At 44.5% G+C, this 24,368-nt stretch overlaps 1 protein-coding gene across 1 annotated transcript in view; it reads right to left on the bottom strand.

Annotated features, from left to right (window-relative positions):
• LOC146810323 (dual specificity mitogen-activated protein kinase kinase 6) overlaps positions 1 to 24,368 on the bottom strand; it is a 419,950-nt gene that overhangs the window by 75,654 nt on the left and 319,928 nt on the right. The window contains exons 8-10 of the mRNA XM_085617318.1: positions 11,377 to 11,504; positions 10,996 to 11,073; positions 1,079 to 1,218 (exon numbers count right to left, since the gene is read on the bottom strand). Coding sequence (XP_085473444.1) covers positions 1,079 to 1,218; positions 10,996 to 11,073; positions 11,377 to 11,504 — 346 coding nt within the window. The remainder of the gene's footprint in view (positions 1 to 1,078; positions 1,219 to 10,995; positions 11,074 to 11,376; positions 11,505 to 24,368) is intronic.

Below are 24,368 nucleotides of genomic sequence, written 5' to 3'. Positions count from 1 at the left end.
ATGGGGATTATTTGTGCCACTTTACATTCGGAGGGGAGGAGACCCTTTTCTATAGAACAATTAAAGATTGAACAAATGGGGGCAGCAAGCTGTTTGGCGAGCAGTTTAGTGGTCTTAGCTGAAATGATGTCCAGCGGGGAGCCTGATTTTATAGATTTTAGTAGCACCTCTACATCCTCAGGCTTAAGTGCCATGAATTTATCTAACCTCTGTGCATTATCTGTGAACACAGGATGGTTTGCCGTGGAGTCAATCTGAGGACTTTCGGCAGAAGTGATTTTATTATAAATCAATTCAATTTTCTGGGTAAAGTGTATTGCTAGTTTGTCGCATTGGGCTTGAGAGGGTGTTTTATTTGTTATCACATGCCTTGGGATTAGTGAAAGTTTTAAAAATCTGATAAAGAATTTTGGGGGCATTCCCTGCCTGTTCCAAGTTGCTGCGTTATGTGGGCTCTACGGGAAGTTTTAATGTTTTTATGGTATTGGGCCAGTGCAAGTTTATATCTTTCTTTATCCTAGGCACCGTGTGAAAGGCGCCAATGTTGTTTCAATTTTTGCCTTAATTCATGCTATTCTGGTGCTAATTATACATTTGAAGCAAAACCAAATTCGGACAGCAATTCCTACAAGCCAAACTGGGTTTACTAGTTGTACAGAAAAAACAGAACACCTTTTTTTCCTCACACAACTTGTCTGGTTAAAGTGGGAAACCTTTCTGGGGAAATGTGCCCTTACAAAAGAGGAGAATATGGGGAAATCAGTGAGCAAAATGCTGTTTCCTTGGATATTCCTCATTGTAACAGTTAAATCTTACAATGGTTCGCAAATATTACACAAGTAAATGAAAGTGCCCCCGAGGTATCTGTAATTCAAAGTTTGGTATTAGTGATTTTGTTTCCTACAGACCATGTAGTGAATACCCTTGAGACCAAAATAACGAGGCGTTGCTTTAACGTGCAACATTTCATACTATTGCGAATTAGGCTGATTATTGATGTCCGATGCATTTATGCAGTAGTAAATAAATATTGCAGGTAAATGATGAGATTACCACACAAGTCTGCAAGGAGACTTACCACTGTGATGAAAAGTCAACAAACTCTGCTGAAAACCTGTCTGCAGGAAGCTGAGGTGAGGGCTCCTCCACCACCTGTTTTAGTTGCTGGAATGGGGTGCCCCAGGAATCATACGGAAACTTGAGGATCGCCATTTCAATCTGAAAGAGACAAAAAAAAAACCACAATTGAATCTTTAAAACTTGTTAAACGAAGAGTCAATGTCTAGTCTGTGACAGTTGCGTGAATATTTGTGATTCTCTTCATTTTTGATTTGCCCTAAGCAACTGTAACTCTATGCAGTCTAACTGCTGTACTTGCTTTTGATTCCTAATACCATAGTGACCAGAGGTTCCGGTTTTCTACGGACTGCCCTGGTACTTTTTAGGTCGAGCGTAGACAGCGCATGCGCTTTTGCTTAGCGACTTGTTGTATATGCTTTGTTGAGTTCCAACTCCACTCATTGCTTTTCATTTGTCTATGTCAGTGTTCTTTGAATATCTTTGCATGCTAGTGGTCAATCCTGCTTCTTTGTCCCTCCTTTTAGGTCTCGCCTGAGACAGCGCTTTAGCGCTGCTCTGGCGAGACTTATAGTAAGCAAGTTTTGGAAGTGCAAACGAGTGCTTTCAGGCGCACCATTTGGTGGCCTGAAAGCAGTCGTTTTCTTTCACTTTCGCCTGTCACACAGCCGCGCTTTGAAATGTGATCGCGATTGCGATAACTTACATTTCGCGGGCGCTTTGATGTTTTCAGTGAGCCGCGCAGCCACTGAGGACATCAAAGCGCCCGTGAACACCATTTGCCACCCCCTTCCTGCTTGTTTTAAAGTTTACAAACTCTCAATTTACTACAAAAAACGAGAGCTGGGTGCACATGCCCACGTAAAGAATTCAAAGACAAATTTATCGTTCACTATTATCACTGGGTGCCAAATCCTCCTTCCACCCCAATAGCAGGCGGCAGCAGTACACCCTGGTCTGTCCAACCAAAAGGCACATGCAGACTCTACAGCCTATCAGCTCTTCGGGACTGTGATGCGCTAATAGTGGCTGAATATCTCCAATGCTCCAATCCCGAGCCACTTTACACATTAGCAGTACCGCCCCCTCCAGATTACCCTCAGAATCCGTTAAATCGTGAGATTGGTTGTTAAACGACCGGAAGTACCTACGTTACGAACCAATAGCATGCGTTAACGATCAGCTACGGACATGAGGCTTGATTCACGGATGGTCCCTGTAAGTAGCTGTATTGCTGCTAATTTTTATTTGCTTATGTGTGCCAATTTACTCGGTTTTAATTTTTTATGAGTGACATTTCAGTACCGTGTATGAGAAAAGAACAAAGCAGTAATATAGAAACTGCCCCATACACGTCAGAAATGATTCCTTTTTGTGCACGGTAATAATCTAGAAACTTCCTTAAACAACCACAGCGTTCTGTAACTTCTTACAGAAGGTCGCAATTTTCCTTTTCCTTGTTATACAAACATCTGTGGTGCCATAATAAACAACATGCACTGCAATTTGGTATCTGGCTTTCAACAGAAGGCACAACAGCACGCATATAATGTCATTTGGTAAACATGTAGGTGAAGTTCTAAAAAACTACTTTAAAAAGAAACACACCCTGCTGACTTTTAAGGTTGAATTAAATCAAAACATCTATCCAAAGTGGAACAGTCGTTCCTTGCCATAACTATCCTTAACAAGCATTTGCAATGCATTAGGTCTCGCATTTACGCGAGTTTGAGCTATTGGCATTGTAAATGACAATGCCAATATGCATTGTTATTTGCAATGTCAATAGCTCAAACTCGCGTAAATGCGAGACCTAATGCATTGCAAATGCTTGTTTCTCTTCCGTTCTTCCCACGCAGCAGAGACTAAGTACTGTCTCTACGCTATGGTTCTTTATCTGTTCTTTGAGGCACTATCTTTTTCTTGTTTTCCTGTTCTCTTACTATTTGCCTGTGTTCAGCTTTGGTGCCATTGCTGCTTACATTTTACTATAGCATTCCTCCCTCCCACCTCCTCTTAATGCCACAGTTCTGTTAGTGCTACCCCCCTCGCTATGCCTCCTGCTCCTCTGCTTGTGTTTTTTTTTAGCTTTTTTGCAATGTTCTATGTCGACTGTCAGTTGTTTTTTTTTGGTATGGTATATGCGTTTGGTTTTGGGATTCCTTTTAAGGGGGAATGGCCTTGTTTTGTCTTGTTTCCCCATTGCCGGTTGGCAAGATTCCATATATATCCTCAGATGTTTTGTCTTGGCCCACAGGTAACACTTTCCTGCTTATCGCGATTGTATTTACACTCATTTCTATTACAAAGAACTAAATTGTGATTTAAACATACACTATTCTGAAAAAGGAAACATTGTTACACAATATTGCTTTTAATTTTATTTTTGCAATACAACAGTGTCTTTTTTCTTTTGGTACTCTAATAATATTGTGCATTGTTGACTGTGAAAGTCTTCCCTTTTAAGACAACACTCAATCCAATGTCAAAAGCAAGGATTGTAAATGTTTTGTCCTTCCTCTATCATTTAGTTGTTGTGCATGAGCGGACGTGCAAGCATTTTCTGGTCTCTGCCGCATGGGAAGTACGGCTTCACCATCTCTCTTTTAGGAATGGGACGGAGTGGTTGGATGTATTCTTGATCATTTGCATTTGGCTGTATCAATACAAAGAGTTGTAACTGGGCCAATGGAATCACCCTCTCAAGTCATGTCATGCCATAAACCAGAGGTGTCTTCCTCGCTGTAAAAAGTATAATTGTAATTTAGCTATGACAGGATGGTTCAGTTATCACTAAATAACGAGAAAATCTGCAATCAGGAATTCAAATCCCTGCAATTAAGGCACAATAAGCGTTCCATGTCAGTGAGTGATATTCAGACTTTAACTTAAAAATTTCAGGCACTGTGCAAAGCAGACAAGAGTGACATACTATTTTGAAAACAGAAACATATTACACAACATTGCTTTTAATTTTATTTCTGCAATACGACAGTCTATTTTTTTTTTGCAACTCTAGTAATATTGTGCAGTGGTCACTGTGAAAGTCTTCCCTTTTAAGTTGGTGCTAGATTCAGTGTCAAGAGGAAGGATTTCCAATGTTTTGTCCTTCCTCTGTATCATTAGTTGTTTCACGTGAGCGCACACACAAGAATGACCATTTTCCTGTCTCTGCCGCATCGGAAGTACGACTTCACCGTCTCCCTTTTACAAATGGGACAACGTGGTTGTATCTATTCTTGATCATCCGTCTTTGGCTGTATCACAGCAATAAGTTGTAATGCTTCAAGTTTTCTTGACACACGCATGGCTGTGTTTTCATGTTATTCCCGAGTGCCTTTCTGTCGTTGTTTTGAAGTAGACTCGCAGTTGCTGTTTGGGGTTGATTGTGAACTTGTTTTTACTTATCTTGCTCTGCTTCACAAGATTGACTAATTTGTAAAAGTAAATAAATTACCATTCACAGGTAGTGAGCCATGTTCATGGTCAGCACAGGATCATCCATTATCCTGTTTGTACATGGACTGCCACTTTCTTTTGTCAATGGCTCTCTTTCTCTGTTAAGATGCAGGCTGTAAATTACTTAATGTAATCATAAAGGGCAGCTATTCCAACTACTCAAAACAATCAAATGAAGCTTAATTGTCTACAGTGCATGGATCATCGCATCATAGACGATCTAAAAAAAACGTGTGTGCGAACACCACAAAACAATACTTCATTTGACGATAAGAACAAAATCTTTCATTGTCAAACACAGGGCACAGACATTCTGCAAATATTAGTTTGCCAGATTTACATAGGAATTTGACCCACAAACAAGATCTGAGCCATCCGGCAGAGTCTAGAAGGGCTTTTCCTGCCCTTTTGTATGAGGCTTCTTTGTCTTATGCTTCAAACATTTAAGCCAGCCTCATTACCCCTTCCTACTCACATCTATGTGAACGATCTCTTCTTTACCCTCCACAACCGCCTGGCAGTAATGAATAAAGAGGCTAGTCAGCGGTCATGTGCACCCTGTATGTGGCTTAGAATTTAAAATTGAGAAACTTTATAGTCTATTTAAATCAGATACAGGAGAGGTGCTCGTATAGCACATATTGCAAAGTGCTCTCAAATGCAATAAAGTAAAAGGAAGCACAGTGGAATAAAATATTTGCCTAGGATCACAGAGTTTATTCAAACGGAGAAGCCAGGAAAATACCTAGGTTTTCTGATTTCACCTCGTGCCAGTCAGTCACTAGATGGTTATCTCTTTCCCTCTTCTGATTATGTGCTTCATAACTACAAACTTATAAGGTCCCAAAGGCAAGACCTAATGCAATGCAAATGCTTGTTTGTGAAGTACATGTCCCTGTTCTTGAAGAGGACCAGGTGAGCATGTACATGGCAGCTCACATTTTCACAGACCCATTTCTCACACCAGAGACAGAAGTTCTAAGCTGGAAAGAGCATCCTGCTGGGCTGCCTCATTCATGTTGCACATCGGGTGCCATGACGGGTTAATCAGCATTCACTCGATTAAGAGACGGCCTCTGGCACTCAAGTCAGAACAGGGCTGGTAAGGGCCTAACTGAGAATTAAAGGTCCACTTGGAAGGGCTTCAGCCTCATGCAATTGGAGAGGATGGGGGTGGGTTGTTGGTTGGTTTGGTGTGGCGGCAGCGGGAGGCATTTCAATCAGCCCACGGGGATTAAGTGCGGAATGCTTCTAAGACTCATCAATACCAGGGGTAAACCATCAGGCCATTTCAGTGTTGTAGATGCACATACCTTTCCCAATCTAGATTTTATAGTGCCATTTGCTCAACCAAAACCAATAATCTCTCGGCAACATTCATTTCCCTCTTACAGAAGCATAAATGGAAACGTATCCTGTCTTCTGATTTTTTTTTCCCTTTCTGGTACTTGTAGTCTTGTTTCACCATATACACAGGACTAAAAGTCTAGGACCCGGTGAAATAATATTCCACCGGCGTAAATTCCATAATTTACAGATTTACTCATTACGCATGTTCTGCAAAATTGCAGCAAGTATATCATGTGATTATGTGCTGTTTACGACATAATTCTACCACAAGCAGGTGGGAATAATGTGAACAGCCTGAACACGCTCGGCTGTTGCTCACACCACTTGTTTTTCGCGCTATTTTTTGCCGCAAAATACATCCATTTCTCCCGAAATTTCACATAATTACACGAAAGTAAAGAACATGAGTTTCGCGTAGAGCTATTAAAGTACAACAATGCGAAGAAAATCAGATTGAATGTAAGCTTATCTTAACTTTTTGAAACTGAACGAGGGGCACAATCTCTCAAACACTTGTTTTATTTGTAGTCTTTTTTAATCGACAAGACGATTACACTCAAACAATGCTATGTCTCAGATGTTGTCTTTGTGATACTTTAACGCCCGTGGTGAGTGTCAAAGTTTAGTCCTACTTCTATGTCTAGAGCTGTCCTGGTTTTTGTTTCTAAAAATCATGTCACTCAGTAATAACATATTTTCTTTTGTTTCATCCCACTTAACTACTGGCATTCCAAGATACCCTTTGAATTATCCTCACAGATCTGTAAAATACAGACTTACATTCTTTTATTTTTACAATGCTGTTACAAGAATTTTGGTGTCAAACCTGCGCATCATTTTATCGCTGCCTGATTAAGGCAAAATAAAAATTAATAAATGCAGTGGTTTGTATCAAGAACAACCTATAAACCCCAAACCAATACAAAAATTTAAATTAGAGCTGAAAAGCAAAGAGACACTATAAACAAGCAATGGTAAATGCGTTAGATTTCACCTAGTTCATGTGCATCTCCTATACTTTGTAATAAGTAAAAAGCTATAAGTAATAAAAAGTGAGGCGTTCTGATACCCTTTTGGCATTATTAGAACATATATAAACATCCGCCAAAAAATAATAGAAATAAAAAAAGAATAGGATAAGATTTATGAAGAATCAGTAAAGGACGAAAAGTAAGAGGCAAGAGTTGTCACAGAAGGGTGGAGTGAGGGAATAAGCCAAACATTAATCAAGACAGTGGCAGAGATAGCAAGGGGCTAACTAATGATGAGGGGATAAAGTGTTGGGTAAGAAGAAGGCGCAAAAAAAATGGTGCAGCAGGAAAGGGCAAATAAAAGAGAACACAAGGGGAGGAAAAGAATGAAGCGGATGTGCAAAGAGTGAGGGACTATGAAAAAAGTAAAGGGATGTGATGTGCAACAAGAGAGCACGAGTAATTACTAGAGATCAGATGTCACCATGAGTTTGTGACAGGAACAATAGTGTTATCCAGAATCATCTTCAGCCATTGCAAGGCATCTTCTGGATGACAGCCATTAAAGGTCGAGTCAGCAGCAGGCGCGAGGGCTACGGAGACAATGAGGGCTGGAAGGAAGAGGCAACAGCTGCAGTCCTTGGTGTGCTGCCAATGTCAATGTTCACACCAGCGAGCCTTGTAAAAGCCCAGATGTAAGTAACAAGCTGTGCCTGGCTACACTCACCTCATATTCGGCCTGCACGCCTTCTTCAGGTCCTGGACTCTTTGAGTATCACTGTCTGGGAGTTGATTCCATCAGCGACTTCCAAGTTCCCCGGGGATAATCAAGGGCACGTCTCAAACAGGGAAATAACAGGAAGCTTTGCAGAGGGCGGGCTCGGCTGAAAGCAAGGCTTGGATGCATTCCAAGCCTTGTAAGCCTCATGTAGGTCTCAAACCGGGAAATGGTAGGGCATAGGAAACAACTTGAAGGTTTTGTGGAACGCGATGCATTCTAAGCCTTGTGAATAATACATTTTAAAAAAAGGGTGTTGACATGCACACTTAAAATGCGTGCAGCAAGGGGGAAAGCAAGGCTTGAAACACAATGCGTTCCAAGCCTCGTGTAATAATGACAGCAGAAAATGGTTGCCGACCTGCAGCTTTAAAATGCGTGCAGCAAGGGGGAGAATAAGTATGTAAATGCACTGCGGGATAGATTGATTATCTCACCGCATTATGCTGGGTTGATTAGATAAAGAAGCACAGCAGGCAAAACATTATTTTTAAAAAGTACACCAAAAGCGGATGGAAACAGTACTTTGTCGATAGGAAACTGATAACAGAAGCACACGACAGGAAACAGTATGCGTAAGCTAGTAGAAATGAGGTAAAAGTAAATGGCAGGCACAAGGAACCAATGAAAGCAAGGAGGCAGGGTATAAGCCCCTTTTAAGATATATTTAATACAAGAGCTGAGCAGACAAAACCTATAAAATCTGTTTGAATTTGGAACCTATCGCCCAAAGATGTATATAACTTTCGCAATAGCCTTCCACATTCAGCCACAAACGATAAATTGCAAAAAGCTTCTCCACAATGGCCGCGTATGGTAATGTAAAGTGTAGCTCCTGAGGAATCAGCATTGACAGTGTCTTACAGGTCTGGGAGAGTGATCTCTGCCAGCCTTCTCCATTGATAAAGCTGCAGTAGACCAACTCACCTGAGGCCATCACTGATGGCCGAGCCTGTGCTGGAGAAGTACTGCTTCCACAACACAGAAAAGGACAGGAGGTCCCAGGAAGCAGGACACTACAATGGGTAGTGGCACCTTGACACTATCTTTGAAGGTAACTAGCTCTGGGCTCTCAGAAAACTGGAAAAATTCCAGGACTTACTGTGTTACAGAGCAAGAATGGGAATTTCAGTTGAAATACATTTTACCATCAGTTTTTGCTGAACGTAAATAAGGCGGCAGCCATAAACTTCGCTGCTCAGAGCTGAAACTTTGTTCTAGTGCCCAGCCGTTTTCAATCACTGTCATTGAAGAGCAGACAGAGTTCTTTAAGAGCCTAGTAGGCTACGTATTTGAAACTCCACTCCTAGTACCAGACTCTAAGTCAGAAGGATTCTTCCGCTAGCAGCCTTAACCAGAGTTAGCATCAAGAAGTAAGACTTCAGGCCCTGAACCTTAGTCACATGTCTCCCAAGAGCTGGCATAAGTACAGCGTGGTGACAGCACTTCCTCTTCCCTTCCGGGACAAACCATCGGGCTCCCAACACTAAAAGCAGCGGAGTCACTCATCCACATCATGATACATACAGGTGCCAACCACCCTGAACTACCAATGCAGCAGCGCCAGGCACATCTGACACACAACTCCGCCAGGTGAGCCACGATCAACATAGGGATGCCATGAATGCAGTATTCCGGACATCTGTGAGCAGCAACTCCAGTCGCTAAAAGCCTTCAGTCACTGCCAATGACAAAGCAGACAGGGCTTATTATGGCCTTTGACTTGATTCCTTACAGGCACTGTCTACGATCCCAATATGGTGCAGATGAGCATAAAACCAGCAGGGCTTGCCACTCCGTTGCACCCCAGCCAGAACAGAAGGCAAGAGGTCTTCTTGCCTCGACCGGGGGTTCCCAGCCTTTATAGCAATAAGACCTACTTACATTTCAAAGAAATTAGTGTGGTAACAGTGACCAGATCAGACAAGGGGGGGCCTCCATATGCAAGACTACCAACAGTGATCCACTCAATTCATCAGACATGTCAGCCAGCAGCAATGTAAAAAAGGCTGTCAATGTGGAATGCTTCTACATACATAACAGCCATTCCTGCAATCCCCCTGGCGCCAAGGTAATAATTTTAGTAATAAGTCCTCATAGAGCGGCGTGATTTATCACTCAAATATCAGCTTTAAACCCATTTTGGCACTTCAATAATTCTTCACCAAACATGAATTTCTGGGTTAAAAAAAAGACAAATCTTTTATGTTTAATACATGCTTTTGAATTTTGGCATGCATATATTAATTCAACCAAGGAAAAGCTTCTAATTTAGTAGGTTAGCCTGCATATAGGGCTACTTCTAGGTGGCTAGAGAGCTATCCGTAGCTCATGAGCTCATCCTTTGCATAAGACTGACCTAATATGTATACTGAGAGTTCCCTAGGGTTGCACTAATGCAGGAATAGATCCATTCAAACCCATGGAACAGTTCCAGCCCCAAACTTTCAAACCCACCCTTTAGCTTTTCGCAGTAGTCATCGATGAGTCAGAGCAGGAACAATCACTGGCTGCACGACAAAAGCCTAGACGTGCCAGTGCAACCAATTCATTCTCTAACCAGGTGGTCTAACTCTTGTGATAATGAATTTATCTATATGAAAATTAAGAATGCTACGACGGCTGCTCAGAGGAAAACTTGAGATCAGGAGCAGTCATTGCCAACACAATTCCAACACAGTTTTTTTTGCTCTCAAGTTCATTTCTCTGGTTCGCCTCAAATCATGAGCAGCTCTGGAGCCACTTGGCATTGCCTTGGGAATTTTTATGATTCTCATCAAGACAATATCACTGTTTTCCAATTAATTTTTACCAAGTGACTCCAAGTTAACAGGACACAGTATTTCTAGCCCACAGCTTTCATTTAACAAGCCAGTGTAAATGAAACCTTTGTTCAGCTCAGTTGAAGGAATTGGACTAACGGTCCTGAAAACTAGGATTTGGAGGATGAAAGCCCAAAACAGGAAAAGTGGAGTCCCAAGTAACCTGATAACCAATGCCAATACTTTCCCACCAACTGTTTTACCTTCTTCAGTGAGGTGTACCTTAAATAATCATCAAACATGGTGTACTGCTGCACCCTCCACCCTGTAGTAGTGATTGCAGCGAGGAAGACAGAAGCCCTACACTGCAACAAAAGTACGACTGGTTTCATTCAATAGGAGACAGTTCTCCAAACACACCAATGGAGTTCATCTTATCATCACCCTTTTCACAAATGTATACAAACAATTTAAATAATTACATGCAAAGTATAGGCAGGTGCACAACGAACCATTCAAGCAAGGTGATACAAATGAACATGGTTAGCAACACCTGCTGAACCAAAGCTAATTAACATTAAAGACTGCAATGTCCTACCATGGTGATTCCAAGGCTCCAGATATCAGACTTTACGCTGTACCCCTTCTGATTTACTTCAGGATTTATCCTTTCTGGCTATAAATTAAAGAGAACTAAGTCAAATCAAGAAAGTTCATCATCAAATGATACAGCAGAGTTTGTGTTCCACTAACGTCTGGACGTAATATGTTAAATGCAAGGCCTGCTATGAAGGTGATTTAGTTTTGATACTGTTCATTTGTAGGAATATATACACACATGTATAATAAACCTATTAACCCATGTGGTAGCTATTAACAATCTGTATTTGATACCTACCTCTTCTTAATGCTTTAATCAATATTATGAGAGAAAAATACTATTACAATAAATGATCTAAATTAGTAAAAAAGTAATTACCGCCATGTATGGCTTGCATCCAGCATCCATGGTTTTTGCAACAGAGTCAACGAGATACCCGCTAATCCCAAAATCGCACATTTTTACCTGCCCATGTGCATTTATTAACACGTTTGAGGGCTTCACATCTAGAAAAGGAGACAAGCGAAATTAGCAACTTTACAGAGTACAATCATGCAATATGACAAAAGTGACATTTATAATATTTACATGTAGCTCAATTTCTGAGAAAAAACTATGGAAAAACCACAGAGGAATCGCGGCAATATGCTGGAATAAACAGAATGAAAAATATGAGACCTAAACATGAATCACATGCAAAAATTAGGACAAACAAAAGGAATGATGTACTTGAAAAAAGATTTCGATACAGCACGTCCATCAGTGCATTGAGAAACAAACAAACCAGCCATGTAACCTAATGGCAATAAAAACAAGGGCCATCAAGTCACCGTGTGACAACTATGAAATCACAATAAAACCAGCAGACACAAGAAGAGCAGTTGGCATAATGAACATCAGTGAATCTATGAACCACACAACATATTTGAAGTTGTTAGACATTACACAAGCTGTAGGATGTTCCAAGCAAACAGCGCAACTGAGGAATTAAGAGGATAACAACAAACCACCAAATGACCCAAAGGCACAAAGAGGTTGCTACCAGAGATACATACATAAAGAGAACAAGCACGGACGCCTGTTCATCTCCAGATCAGATTCTGGGTAAAAAAATCAGCCTGAAGCCATTTGTACCGAGGACTCCTTTGGTTTACTAAAACACATTGAATGTTATCAGCCCTCCATCAAGAGGAACACTACTGGAAACCATGAATGTAAAGTCACTCTACACTAATATTACAAACAAGAACAAGGAACAAAAGCCAGCAAAATCCCCTGGAGCTCAGAACCGTGTCTAAGATACTTCATTCATGTGCACGGAATTCATCTTGAGCCACAACTATTTCATATTCAGAAATGACTGGTACCAATTTCAGAACATGGGTAGCCTCGAATTGCACACCTATTCGTGTCACAGCTGGACCGTACCTGCCTTCTAACTTACAACTACAGACCAAGAACCTATGAATGCTACATTAGGGATATAATATGGACTTGTATGGACTTATACGGATTTGGACATTTGGGAAAAAGGAACAAAAACTGTCCAACAAAGGTTTGGAGGATTTTAATCAACCATCGGTCTTATAATGGTCTTCTTAGCCGAAAGAGTACATTTGCTGGATACCAACATCAGCATAAAAGACAACTGGCTACACACAAGGAAATACGGAAAACCAGCAAACAAAGCCAACTGTCTGAAAAGAGATGGCGTTAACGCACAAGTTACTACTTGTGTAACAATAGATCTGTAAGGGACATTAGTTAGTGATAGATTCCTTACCTTAGAATATCCCCAGGCGTCAGAAAAGTATCCAGAAAGTTTTGCTAGCAGTACCCCTGCGCGTCAGTAGGTGGCATCGTGTAGATCCGCGTCCGTCGCTGGCGTCGTAAGCGCTGAGATGACGTCACGGAGACTAATTAGGCGCCACCAATGCGTGCGGACGTCAGTTCTGTACACGACTTTCCGCGCCAGGAACGCAGAGCCATGCAAGAACTGACCACTGGTGCCAAGAAACTAGGGCCCTGAAAGGGATGACCTTAACCCTAGAAATCAGTTCGCAGAACAGGGAGGATGGGTGGGGCGGTAAGGAATCTATCACTAACTAATGTTTCTTACAGATATATCGTTACACAAGTAGTAACTTGTGCATCTGAAAGAGACACGTTAGTGATAGATTCCTTACCTTAGAATAGATACCCCAGCAATACCAACCCCGGAGGTGGGTCTACGAATAGATTACACCAGAAAGTCACGGAGAACAGAACGGCCAAAGGAGCAGTCTCTCCGGACCGGACTGTCAAGGCAGTAATGCTTGGTAAACGTGTGCAGCGAGGCCCACGTAGCTGCCTGTCAAATGCCCGGCAAGGGGACGCAGCGTCGCAAGGCAGTAGTGGCTGCCGTCGCCCTGGTAGAATGGGCATGCAGCTCCACAGGAGGCTCCTTCTTAGCCAAAGAGTTACATGCTTCGATGCACAGAACGACCCACAGAGAGACGGTTCGTTTATGCACGGCCCGACCTTTTTTGGCACCCATGTAGCCAACAAAGAGCTGGTCATCCACCCGGAACTGCTGTGTGCGCTTCAGACAGAACGAGAGCGCACGTTTTGGGTCCAGACGGTGGAGCCTCTCTTCCTCTTTTGAAGGATGTGGAGGAGGAAAGAAGGTGGGCAAAGTGATGGTCTGCCCGATGTGGAAGGGCGTGACAACCTTTGGCAAGAAAGAAGGATGGGTCCTTAAAACCACCTTGTCCGGATGAACAGAAAGGAAAGGAGGTTTAGAAGAAAGAGCCTGGAGCTCACTCACTCTTCTGGCAGAGGTGACAGCTACCAGGAAAGCCGTCTTCAGAGTGAGAAGACGTAAAGGACAGTTATGAAGGGGCTCAAAAGGAGCGCACATCAGATAGGTCAAGACAAGATTTAAGTCCCATTGAGGCATTATGAAATGCACGGGAGGAAACGTGTGCTAATGCCTCTCAGGAAACTGTTAACAACCGAGGACTTAAAGAGAGAAGGCTGATCTGGAAGCCTTAGAAAGGCGGAGATGGCCGAAAGATAACCTTTGATAGTGCCCAGAGCAGAGCCCTGCTGGGCCAAGGATAGTAGGAACAGAAGGACCTCACAAAGAGGGGCAGAAATGGGATCCACATACTTTGCTGTGCACCATGCCACAAACTTGTTCCACTGGAAGGCATATACCGTCTTAGTGGAAGGCCGCCTGGGTGCCAGAATGACATCACAAACTTCGGAAGGAAGATCGAAAGCTGTCAACTGGCGCCGCTCAATCTCCACGCATGGAGGTGGAGGCTGGACAGGTTCAGGTGGAGGGCCGTCCCCTGCTGCTGCGACAGAAGATCCTCCCGAAGAGGCAGTCGAATCAGGGGATCAATCGCCATGCGGAGTAACTCGGGATACCAGTATCTTCGTGCCCAATCCGGAGCCACAAGGATGACTGGGGCCCGGTCGCGCCGAATCTTCTTCAGCACTCTGGGCAGAAGTGGAGTAGGCGGCAAGGCGTACAACAGACCGCAACTCCACTCGCGATGAAAAGCGTCGCCGAGCAAGTGCCGCCTTGGAAATTCCAATGCGCAGAACTGATGACATTGCGCGTTCTCTTCGATGGCGAATAGATCTAACCAAGGCTCTCCCCACTGCAGAGAGAGACCTTGCGCCACGTCCAAGTGCAGATGCCATTCCTGATCCATCAAGCACCGGCGGCTGAGTTTGTCCGCCCTGGGGTTCAGAGAACCTTCCAGGTGTTGAACCACCAAGGTAATGGCAAGTAAGACCTCTAGGTGACCTATATTTCTTTAAGTTTATGATGACGACATTGTGGACGCGCGGTCTCATATAGATCGAGAACAAACACACATCTGCACACAACGGACCTGCTACAGCCACGTTCACTAGCCGACACTCGGGAATTGACTTGATGGGAAATACCAGCACTAATACCTGATTGATGTCATGAATGACTAGAACTCTGTCTAAACCCATTGAGGCATATGCCCTATGCAAGACGAACCATAATTGGTCTCCCCTTGAACCGGTTTTGGCTCGCTCCTGTATAGTCTCATCTCAATTTTCCAGCACTGAGTAGAGGAGGTAGTCGCTTTTATTAATCAACTTTGTATATAAGAAAACAATATCTTATAGGCTTGAACACTCGCGTTTTCAGATACCCTTGCTTCTATATTTTAATATCTTTATTCAATCAAATACATTGGTCCTGATGAAGGTGGCAAAAGGATTTTATACCCCACCGAAACGTACCTCGACCAACATCACATGGGGACTCATTCTGTGAAGACATTAGTCAAAGAGAATTGTCAGCAATTAATAGGACATAGAAAAAAATCGTAAAGATATTTGTTCTAAAAACTCATGTTTTTCTTTTTCACAGTCTGACCCCTTTTTCGACCTTTGTCAATTAGTATTTTGTATTTTTATATTGTGCATATTAGTCAGAATGAATGGTAAGAGTTTGAGAGAGTGTGTTGTGTATTATGGGTGAATGTGCTGGGGTATGTGAGTAGCAAATTGCTGATTTATTCCTTGGTCATATTGGGACTTTCTATGCCATGTAAATGAATTGCAATATTTAATGTTGTTTTGATAATAACATATGTCTATAAAAGCAAACCACTATTATATGTTTCTGACTCTCATCAAGTTATAAATTGTTTTCTTGTTGTGGGGAACTTCTAAGCTATTAGCTACAACTTAAAGAAATATAGGTCAGCTAGAGGTCTTACTTGCAATTTCTCTTGCCTCTGTCCCTGTCCTCTTGGACCTAAAATTAAACTAGGGGGAACCTTTTTTTGTTTTCTTTGAACCACCAAGGTAATGCCTTGATGTTCCAGCCACGTCCAGAGGCGCAGAGCCTCCTGACATAGGGCTCACGACCCCGCCCCGCCCTGTTTGTTGCAATACCACATGGCGGTGGTGTTGTCCGAGAACACCTGCACTACACTTCCCCGGACAGAGGGAAGGAATGCCTTCAGTGCAAGTCGGATCGCCCGGAGCTCCAAAACATTGATATGGAGCCGGCACCCTGCCGGAGACCAGAGGCCTCTGATTTCCGCCTCTCCCAAGTGGCCATCCCATCCCAGGAGGGAAGCATCCGTCACCACTGTGTGCTCCGGTTGGGGAAGGGAGAGGGATCTGCCATTGACCCAATCGTGATTCGTGAGCCACCACTGCAATTGTTGTGCAGTGCCCCCGACATCTGGACATTTTCGGACAGGTTGCCCTGATGCTGTGCCCACTGGAACTTCAGGTCCCACTGCTGAGCCCGCATATGCCATCTGGTATGCTGCACGAGCAGGATGCAGGAGGCCAGGAGCCGGAGGGTCATTCTGACTGACACCCGGGATAGAGGCTGAAAGATCGGAATCATAGCCTTAATATCCCGGACTAGCTGCTCGGGAGGATAAACCCGAAACCGCGTCGAATCCAGAACGGCTCCGATGAAGGGGAGCTGCTGAAAGGGACTCATGTGCGACTTTGGCACGTTGATGGAGAACCCCAGCAAATGCAGGAGGTCGGCCATAGTCTGAAGGTGGGAGACGACTGCCTGGGGTGAGCCCGCCTTCAACAACCAGTCGTCGAGGTTGGGGAAGACTGACACCCATGGCCTGCGCAGATGAGCTGCGACCACAGCCATCACTTTCGTGAACACCCGAGGGTCGCTGGTAAGGCCGAAGGGGAGCACGGCGAACTGAAAATGCTCCGGGCCTACGTGAACCGCAGGTAATGCCGGTGGGCCGGCAGGACGGGGATGTGAAAATATGCGTCCTGCAAGTCCAACGCTACCATCCAGTCTCCAGGGTCGAGGACAGCCAAGACCTGAGCCAGAGTCAGCATTTTGAACTTCTCCTTCCGGAGCAAGCGATTGACGTTCCGGAGGTCCAAGATGGGGCGTAAGCCCCCTTTGTCCTTCTTTGGGACCAGAAAGTAGTGGGAATAGCAACCACTCCCTACTTCCAGCCCAGGAACGCACTCGATGGCCCCCTTGGCCAAGAGGGCCATAACTTCCTGCTGGAGAAGTACCAAGTGATCCCCCGACATGCGGTGGCACCGAGGTGGCATGGCTGGAGGGGAGGACTGAAAAGGGAAGGGAGTAAACCCCTGCGGATGACCTGCAACACCCACTTGTCCGATGTGATATCGAGCCAGTGGGTGAGATGGTGGCGGATCCTGCCACCCACCGGCTTGGGGTGCTCCACAAAGCTCAGATTAGGAAGGTTTGGAGGTAGAAGCAGCGGAGGTGGAGGTGGACTGACCCCCATGCCGATTCCCAGAGCTGCCCCTGTGAAAACCGCATCCGCGGCCACGCTGAGGCTGGTTGTGCACAGGCTTGCTGAGGGAACGTGCCTGGGTGCCCCTGCCGTGGCCACAAAAGGAACGAAAACCAGGAGTGGCCGGGCTTTTGGCGGAAAGACCCAAGGACTTGGCCATGGCCCACGAGTCCCTAAAGCGCTCCAGCGCACTGTCGGCCCTATAGCCAACCAGGCGAGTGCCATCAAAGGGCACGTCCATGAGCGAGCTTTGGACATCTGGCGAGAACCCGGTAGATCTCAACCAGGCGTGGCGACGAAGCGCCACAGTCATAGAAATCGCCCTGCCCAGTGAGTCCGCGGTGTCCAAACCACACCGAATGGTGAACTTAGCCGCATCCTTACCCTCAGCAACAGCTTGGGACAGCACAGCGTGGGTCTCCTCAGGACACTAAGGCAACACCTGTGCGACTGTATCCCACACCGCGTGGGAATAGCGGCCCAATAAGCAGGCGGTGTTCACTGACCGCAGCCCCAAGCTGGCCGAAGAGAACAACCACTTACCGAACTGCTCCAGCTTCTTAAGAGTCCTTATCCGGCGGAGCCGTGGGAGAGGCACTCTGTGACATCGAGGCTTGGATGACCAGGCTCACAGGCGTAGGATGAGTGGTCAGAAACGTGGGGTCACCAGGCGCCGGACGATGACGCCTGGCGACATTCTTATCCACATGGGCCCCTGTGACTGGTCGCGACCAAGTGCCCAACAAGACGTCAGTGAGGGCGACGTTAAAGAGGAGCAGGGGCTCCGACGAAGTGGACGCCGTCTGGAGCACCGCAGTGAGGAGATTAGTTTTGAGGGCCACCGTAGGAAGCTCGAGGTTGAGGACCTCAGCTGCCTGACGGAGCACCATCGTGTAGGAGGCGCCCTCCTCCATGGTAGACAGGGGAGAGGCAACTCCCGGTTCAGAAGAGACATCGAGGTCGCCGATGTCCTCCAAGTTGTCCATCCAGTCCTGCTCGGAGACACACTGATGGGCTAGAGGGTCCTCGGACCCATCCTAGTCGTCCTCCACCTCTGTCATGTGGGGAACAGACCGTGGCAGCAGAGCTGGAGCCGGGGAAGGAACATACGGCGTCGGAAACGGCTCCAGGAATGACGCCGGCCGGGGCCGAGCCGGCGCCGCATCCCAATGCGGGTCCCCTGTAGGAACAAAATGGTCCTGGAACTGGGGCAAGGGCGGGACAAACGGCATCCACAGCGGCGCTGGAGGTGCAGCCGAGGGTGGCGCTGGGGCCGGAGCCAGCAGTGCTGGACCTTGTGGCGCCGGTGCCGGAGCCAACGGCACAGGATCCTGTGGCGCTGAAGCTGGATCCGCCGGCGGCCCAACAGGATCCGGACACAGGATTGCGGGGTCCGAAGGCACGCAGGCGGGAGCCCGAGGCCTAAAAAGGCAGTCCATGGTAGCAAGAAATTCTTGCACCTGTTCGGGAGTCGCCGACGGACCCGGGTAATGTGGGTAGGCCGCAGAACCCCTCGTCCGCATCAGAGGGGGACGTCGGAGAGCGGACTGCTTCTTCGACTTCTTTTTATGTCGTCGCTTACCCGAATCCGAGGGCAAAGACTTGAAGCCCGAGGAGCGACGACTGCGGCCCCGAAAACATTCCCGGGAACGGTCCCTGGACGAGTGCCGGACCTCCAGCAGCTTCCGGCGCCGCTCCCTCAAGGCCTTCGGGGCCATGGCCCGACAGTCCCAGCAGGACCGGGAGTCGTGGTCGGTCTCCAGGCAGTAGAGACAAAATTCATGGGGGTTCGCCACCGACATATTGCGACGGCAGGCCCAACAAGACCTAAATCCAGGCATTCCTACGTGCACAAAGGAGAAAAAAGTCTCAAACAGGGTAGTCAAAAAGTGACTAAGGTACGTGCTCTAACCGGATCTGCGCTTGCTGGCACGGAAAAAGAAAGATACATACAACAAGGAACTGCAGAGGGAAAGAAAAGACCAGGTCGCCCTCCACTCAATTATCAATGTAAATACAAAATAGACCTGGTCTTGTGAAGGTGCCTCTCCTCAGGCTAAACAAAATATCTATATAAGCTGAGGTAGGGATTCACAATTTCTTAGTCCCATATAGGCCTCTCTTTAATATTTATGAGGTAGTAACCTCCAGCTTTTTGACCTTCAATTTAAAGAAGAGTTGTTTTTTATAGAAACAAAATTGTTTTTTTACAAATGGAAGTTCCCACTTTTTTCACCCCTGGCCAAATTACAGGTGGAATAATGTGATACGTGCACAGACATTTTTAAACATCACTATCAAAAAAATGTGAGAAAGCAAGATGACCCCTCACTCTCTCCTGTTATACCAATCATACCACCCAAGGGCTCTAAAAGATAATCTGCTGGTGGGACAGTTCCTGCGGTACAGGAGGAATTGTTCTTCTACTGTTACCTACCTTGAACAATCAGAGGAACTTTGTGAAAAACTCAGGAAAAGGCATTATCCCCTGAAGATAATCAGACAAGCTAAGAAAAGGGCCTTAAACACTCCACGTAGTGTGCTATTAGAGAAGAATGAGAAAGTGAAAGATGAATGCGTCCCAGTGGTAATGACGTTTGATCCTTTGGCCACCCGGATCCGACAATCAGTACGTAAACATTGGTCATTGTTGTCCACCAAAGATTTTAAAATGCCCCCCACCCCCGAGATTTGCTTTTAAAAGGTCAAGCAACTTAAAGGATAAACTAGTTCATACACAGGCAGTATCACCACAGAAATCAAAATAGACAACAGTCCCACCTGGACATTATCCCTGTGGGACTTGTTCGGTGTGTAGGCTGACTAAGAAGACATCGAGTGTAGTCCTGAATTCAGGTAGAACGTGGCATCTGACACGGTTCAGCAACTGTAATACCATGAACGTGGTGTATAGGTTGACAGGCCAGATGGTGATCTTCACTATATAGGGCTTACTACTAGAAAGATCAAAGTCAGAGTGCAGGAACACCTTAGCACTATTGGAACAGGGAAGTTAACCACTAAATTAGTACAGCACTGTCATGAGCAGAAACATACATTTACGTGGGTAGTACTAGAGAAAACAGTAGGGGATACGCAAAACATCGAGGGTCTACTAGCTTCAAAAGAGGCACGCTGGATTTTTCAAGAGAAAAGTGATCAAATCGGGCTTAATGACTTTATTGAATGGAATAGGGTCAAATATTATGTGTTGGGGAATTAGATGCTGGGCAGAATGATAAAGCTTTGGTGTCTTTGAGTGGAATATGAGAAATGCTTTTTGATTATCTGTTATCATGTTTGATAATGAGCGCGTTCTGCCCTAATGTCCACAATATGGGGTTTTTGTGGCAATCTCAGACTATAATCTAAGAAATGCTTCTCAATTGTATGTCGATTGGTGGGACAACAATCGTTGCCAGCGTCTATGCCCACAGAATTACATGACGTTCCCCGTAAAGAAAAAAGTTGTTTGCGTGAGAATTGCTTGTATGACATGATGTCCCTTGAATTCCCTGTTGTTTATTATTGAGAAAATGGGTAGCTTGCCAACATGAATTAGGACAGGACCTAGAGCGTTGGAAATTAGTTAATATATGACTTGAGGTGTTACATATGAGGTGCGATTAAGAATGGGCTTCCGTTGTGCTAGTAGGCCCCAGTGAAAGGACAGGAAACAAAGATTTAATTCCTGTGAAATTTTGGCCTCTAGTTGCCTTTAGTTGTATAAGAATTTGAAAGACCCTTGGACTGTTCAAAGGCAATAAAAGAAATACAGAAATAAATAAAAAATACAAACTAAAAATGGATTATGTGCTTTTAAATCGTTATATGCATTTAGTAATTGCATATTAAAAATGATGTGCGTGAAGACGGTATTCACCGTATTTACGATTGAGTATCACAAGATTTGGACGTTTTAGCCGTAGTTAAACCCCTATCCAAGATGGCGGTGATTCTGTTAGCGGTCTCACGTGATCGGAGTATCCCACGAGAGCTTTAAATATGAGGAGTCTGACTGGGAGTACAAAACGGTTGAGAGAAAGTGCTCCGTGAGGCCCCGGGCAGTAAGAGTACGTGAGTCGTGGGATGAGAATGTGAATCCGGTTTGTGTTTTTTTTTTTTTTTTTTAAAGCGGCGATCTGTTGAACGATAAGAAATGATTGGAGAACAGCGGATTACGTGTGAATGCATGTATAGTGTTTGGAGAGGTTCATGTAATAACTATGAACTTGGGAGTGGAGATTGACACCGGTTTTCTTTAATAATGCCGTAGGCACGCAGGTTCTAGTGTGAAAAGATAGCACCATGAAATTACCTAAGATCACATGTGAATAATGACATTTGCATTATTCTACAGATTGGCATTACAGTTGAGTGTCAATCCACTGAGAAGACTACTAGATGGAGTCTTGTGTGTGACCTACGGAAAAGAGCTAGTACGAGACATGGCGGCTCATTGAGGGTAGTATGAACCCTTTGTTTTGAGTAACATGTTACAGATCATTTCAGAAAGTTGAATGAGACTAACGGGTTGTGTGTGTTTTATGTTTTTACATTTGGCAGTCCCCGGAAAAAAGCCATTTCAGAGTTGTGGACCCTATACTCTGCTATAATGGCCTCTAGCTACAGTTTGCTTGATGTAGGGGACAGTGAAAAGAAGGAGGTTTTCAGATCTGAGTCATGGCTGGCACATAATGGGCAATCCGACTTGAAAGAAAATCTGGGTTTATCATATAAAATCCAGGTTAACAACACGTAGAATCTTGACCTGTAAGCATTCCTTGACTGGGAGCCAGCGCAAGGCTTGACAGGCAGCAGATACATGATAAAAATAATAATACATTTATAAAGCACCTGGTTCTGCCACTGGAGTCTGCAGGGCAAAGGACCCAGCTATCTCCATGATCTTCTTGTCCCCCATAATCCAACAAGTCAACTTCGGTCATCCGGGGCTCACTTTGTTAAAGTCCCTAAAATCCGAAGCGCAAGAATGGGTGCGAGTACATTTGGTTATTTGGCAGTCAAAAACTGGAATGCATTATCCCTTTCGCTCCGACCAGAACCATTGGAGAAAATTTTCCGCAAAAGATTAAAAACTTGGCTCTTCCAGCTCGGACGTCTCATGTTCGTATTTCCTCTGTTCCCTGTTCTTGGGTAATTACAGCCATCTTTACGTAGTAGCTCCTAGCGCGGGGACACACCAGCTGGTGTAACCAGTAACCATTTTGAAAAATAGATCTTCTAACCGTAATAATTTAAAACCTGTAAAAAAGCTAGTTTGTCCTTTTGGTCCACCTGCCACATCCGTCTAGTTGTATATCTCTTTGGTACCTCTGCTATTCAGTCTACAATATATCCCCAACCTCCTTGATGTTGTTCCACAACTCTCTATAACTAGTGCTCCACCTACATTCACGGCCACCTCTCCAGCGGTTTATGTATCAACCTGTGGCCTCTCTTCCTATACCTCTATCGCTTTACTGAAATCCTTAACTTTGCACCACAGCCTTTAGATCTGCTTCCACATTTAACAAGCATTTGCAATGCAATAGGTCTCGTATTTGGAAGAGTTAGAGCTATTGGCATTGTAAATGTCAATGTCTTTTACCTATGAGTTTTGGTTTGAAGTGTAGTGGGTATATGTCGTGTGGAGTGAATTTATGTGGGTTGCACTGGAATTGTTAGTTGTGGAATTGTTTGGTGTGGAGTGCATTTGTGTAGTGGAATGTGACATGGTGAATATGGGTTGGAGTGGATGTATGTAGTGGGATAATGTGGCATGGTGTGCAGTGGAATTATGTGGAAAGTAATTATGTGGTTTTGAGTGTAGATGAATATGGAATGGTATTTTGTGTTGAGCATTGGTAGGATGTGGAATTTAATTATGTGGTGTTTTGATTAATTGTATGTATGATGTATTTTGTAGTGTGGATTGGATGTATGTGGTGTGTTGTAGAGTTGCATTATGTGATTTTTTTGCCGAATTATATGGTGTGGAATGGGAATGTGTGGAGTGGAATTGTGGCGTTCAGTGTAAGTATGCTGATTGGAATTATGTGGCATGTTATGGAGTTTATTTATATGGATTGTTGCTACGTGGCAGTTGCCAGAGTCCTAGAGTGGAGTGGGAGAAGTAGAGTGTCATAGACAGAATTTGTTGGAGTAGAATGTCGTAGAGTGGAGAAGGAGGGAGTAGAGTGTTGTAGAGATGAATAGAGATGGGCAGAGTTCAGTGGCAGAGAGTGTTGTAGAGTGCAGCGTCAGAGTGAAGTGTCAGAGTGGCGTGGAGCGGGTTGGAGTGGATTGAGGTAGTGCATTGGAGGCAGACCAAGTTCTGATACTGTCTTGTTACATATTTAGCATGGATTTAAAAAAGTACATTTTCTGTTCTATTTAAACTATAGCATAACTTACAGTAAAGCTCCACTAAAACAATAGTAGCAATGCTTATTTGTTTTAAAACTGTCTCATTATAGAATGGCATTGCTAGCTGAGAACTGCAGCTGCCATACTGAAAGTATAGGTGATCCTATTGGGAAATGCAGATTCGGCCATTAAATACACAATAGCCATGCTGACAAAAGCTCTTACAGATATATTTAAAACACAACACTGTGAAAAAGCGTCCTATTATCCCAAGTAAAATATGACTGCCTAACTAGGAAGTGGAACTACTGCCCGTTAGGCAACTCGCAGTTCTGCTGAGATGAGCTAGTTCTGTCTGCTATAAAGAGTTGCAGTCCTGCTTCAGTGTGCCCTACTAGTAATTCACGCCTATTCTCGTGACTCATGATTTGATTATGCAGGTGGCAATTATCATTAAATGCACTGTAAAGAAAAGACAGAGTTTAGGATTTCACCGCGCCACATAAACAATAAGGTGGTTACTGGACTACTGCACTGTTTAACAGTATTGCATTAAGTCAGAATGTGGCGCTTACGCATTGCAAACTGTCCTTGAAAATACTAGCAAATGTATTTCCAGAGCTAGTAGATGCCCTTTCAATTTACTGTTATATAAACTATGGGGCTTATTTACAAGCCCCTTGCGCCACCCGAAAGTCACAT

This window comes from Triturus cristatus, chromosome 7 (assembly GCF_964204655.1).
Source record: "Triturus cristatus chromosome 7, aTriCri1.1, whole genome shotgun sequence".
NCBI lineage: Eukaryota > Metazoa > Chordata > Amphibia > Caudata > Salamandridae > Triturus > Triturus cristatus.
Note: the sequence above shows the minus strand (reverse complement) of the source record. Positions and strands in the feature narration are given on the sequence as shown.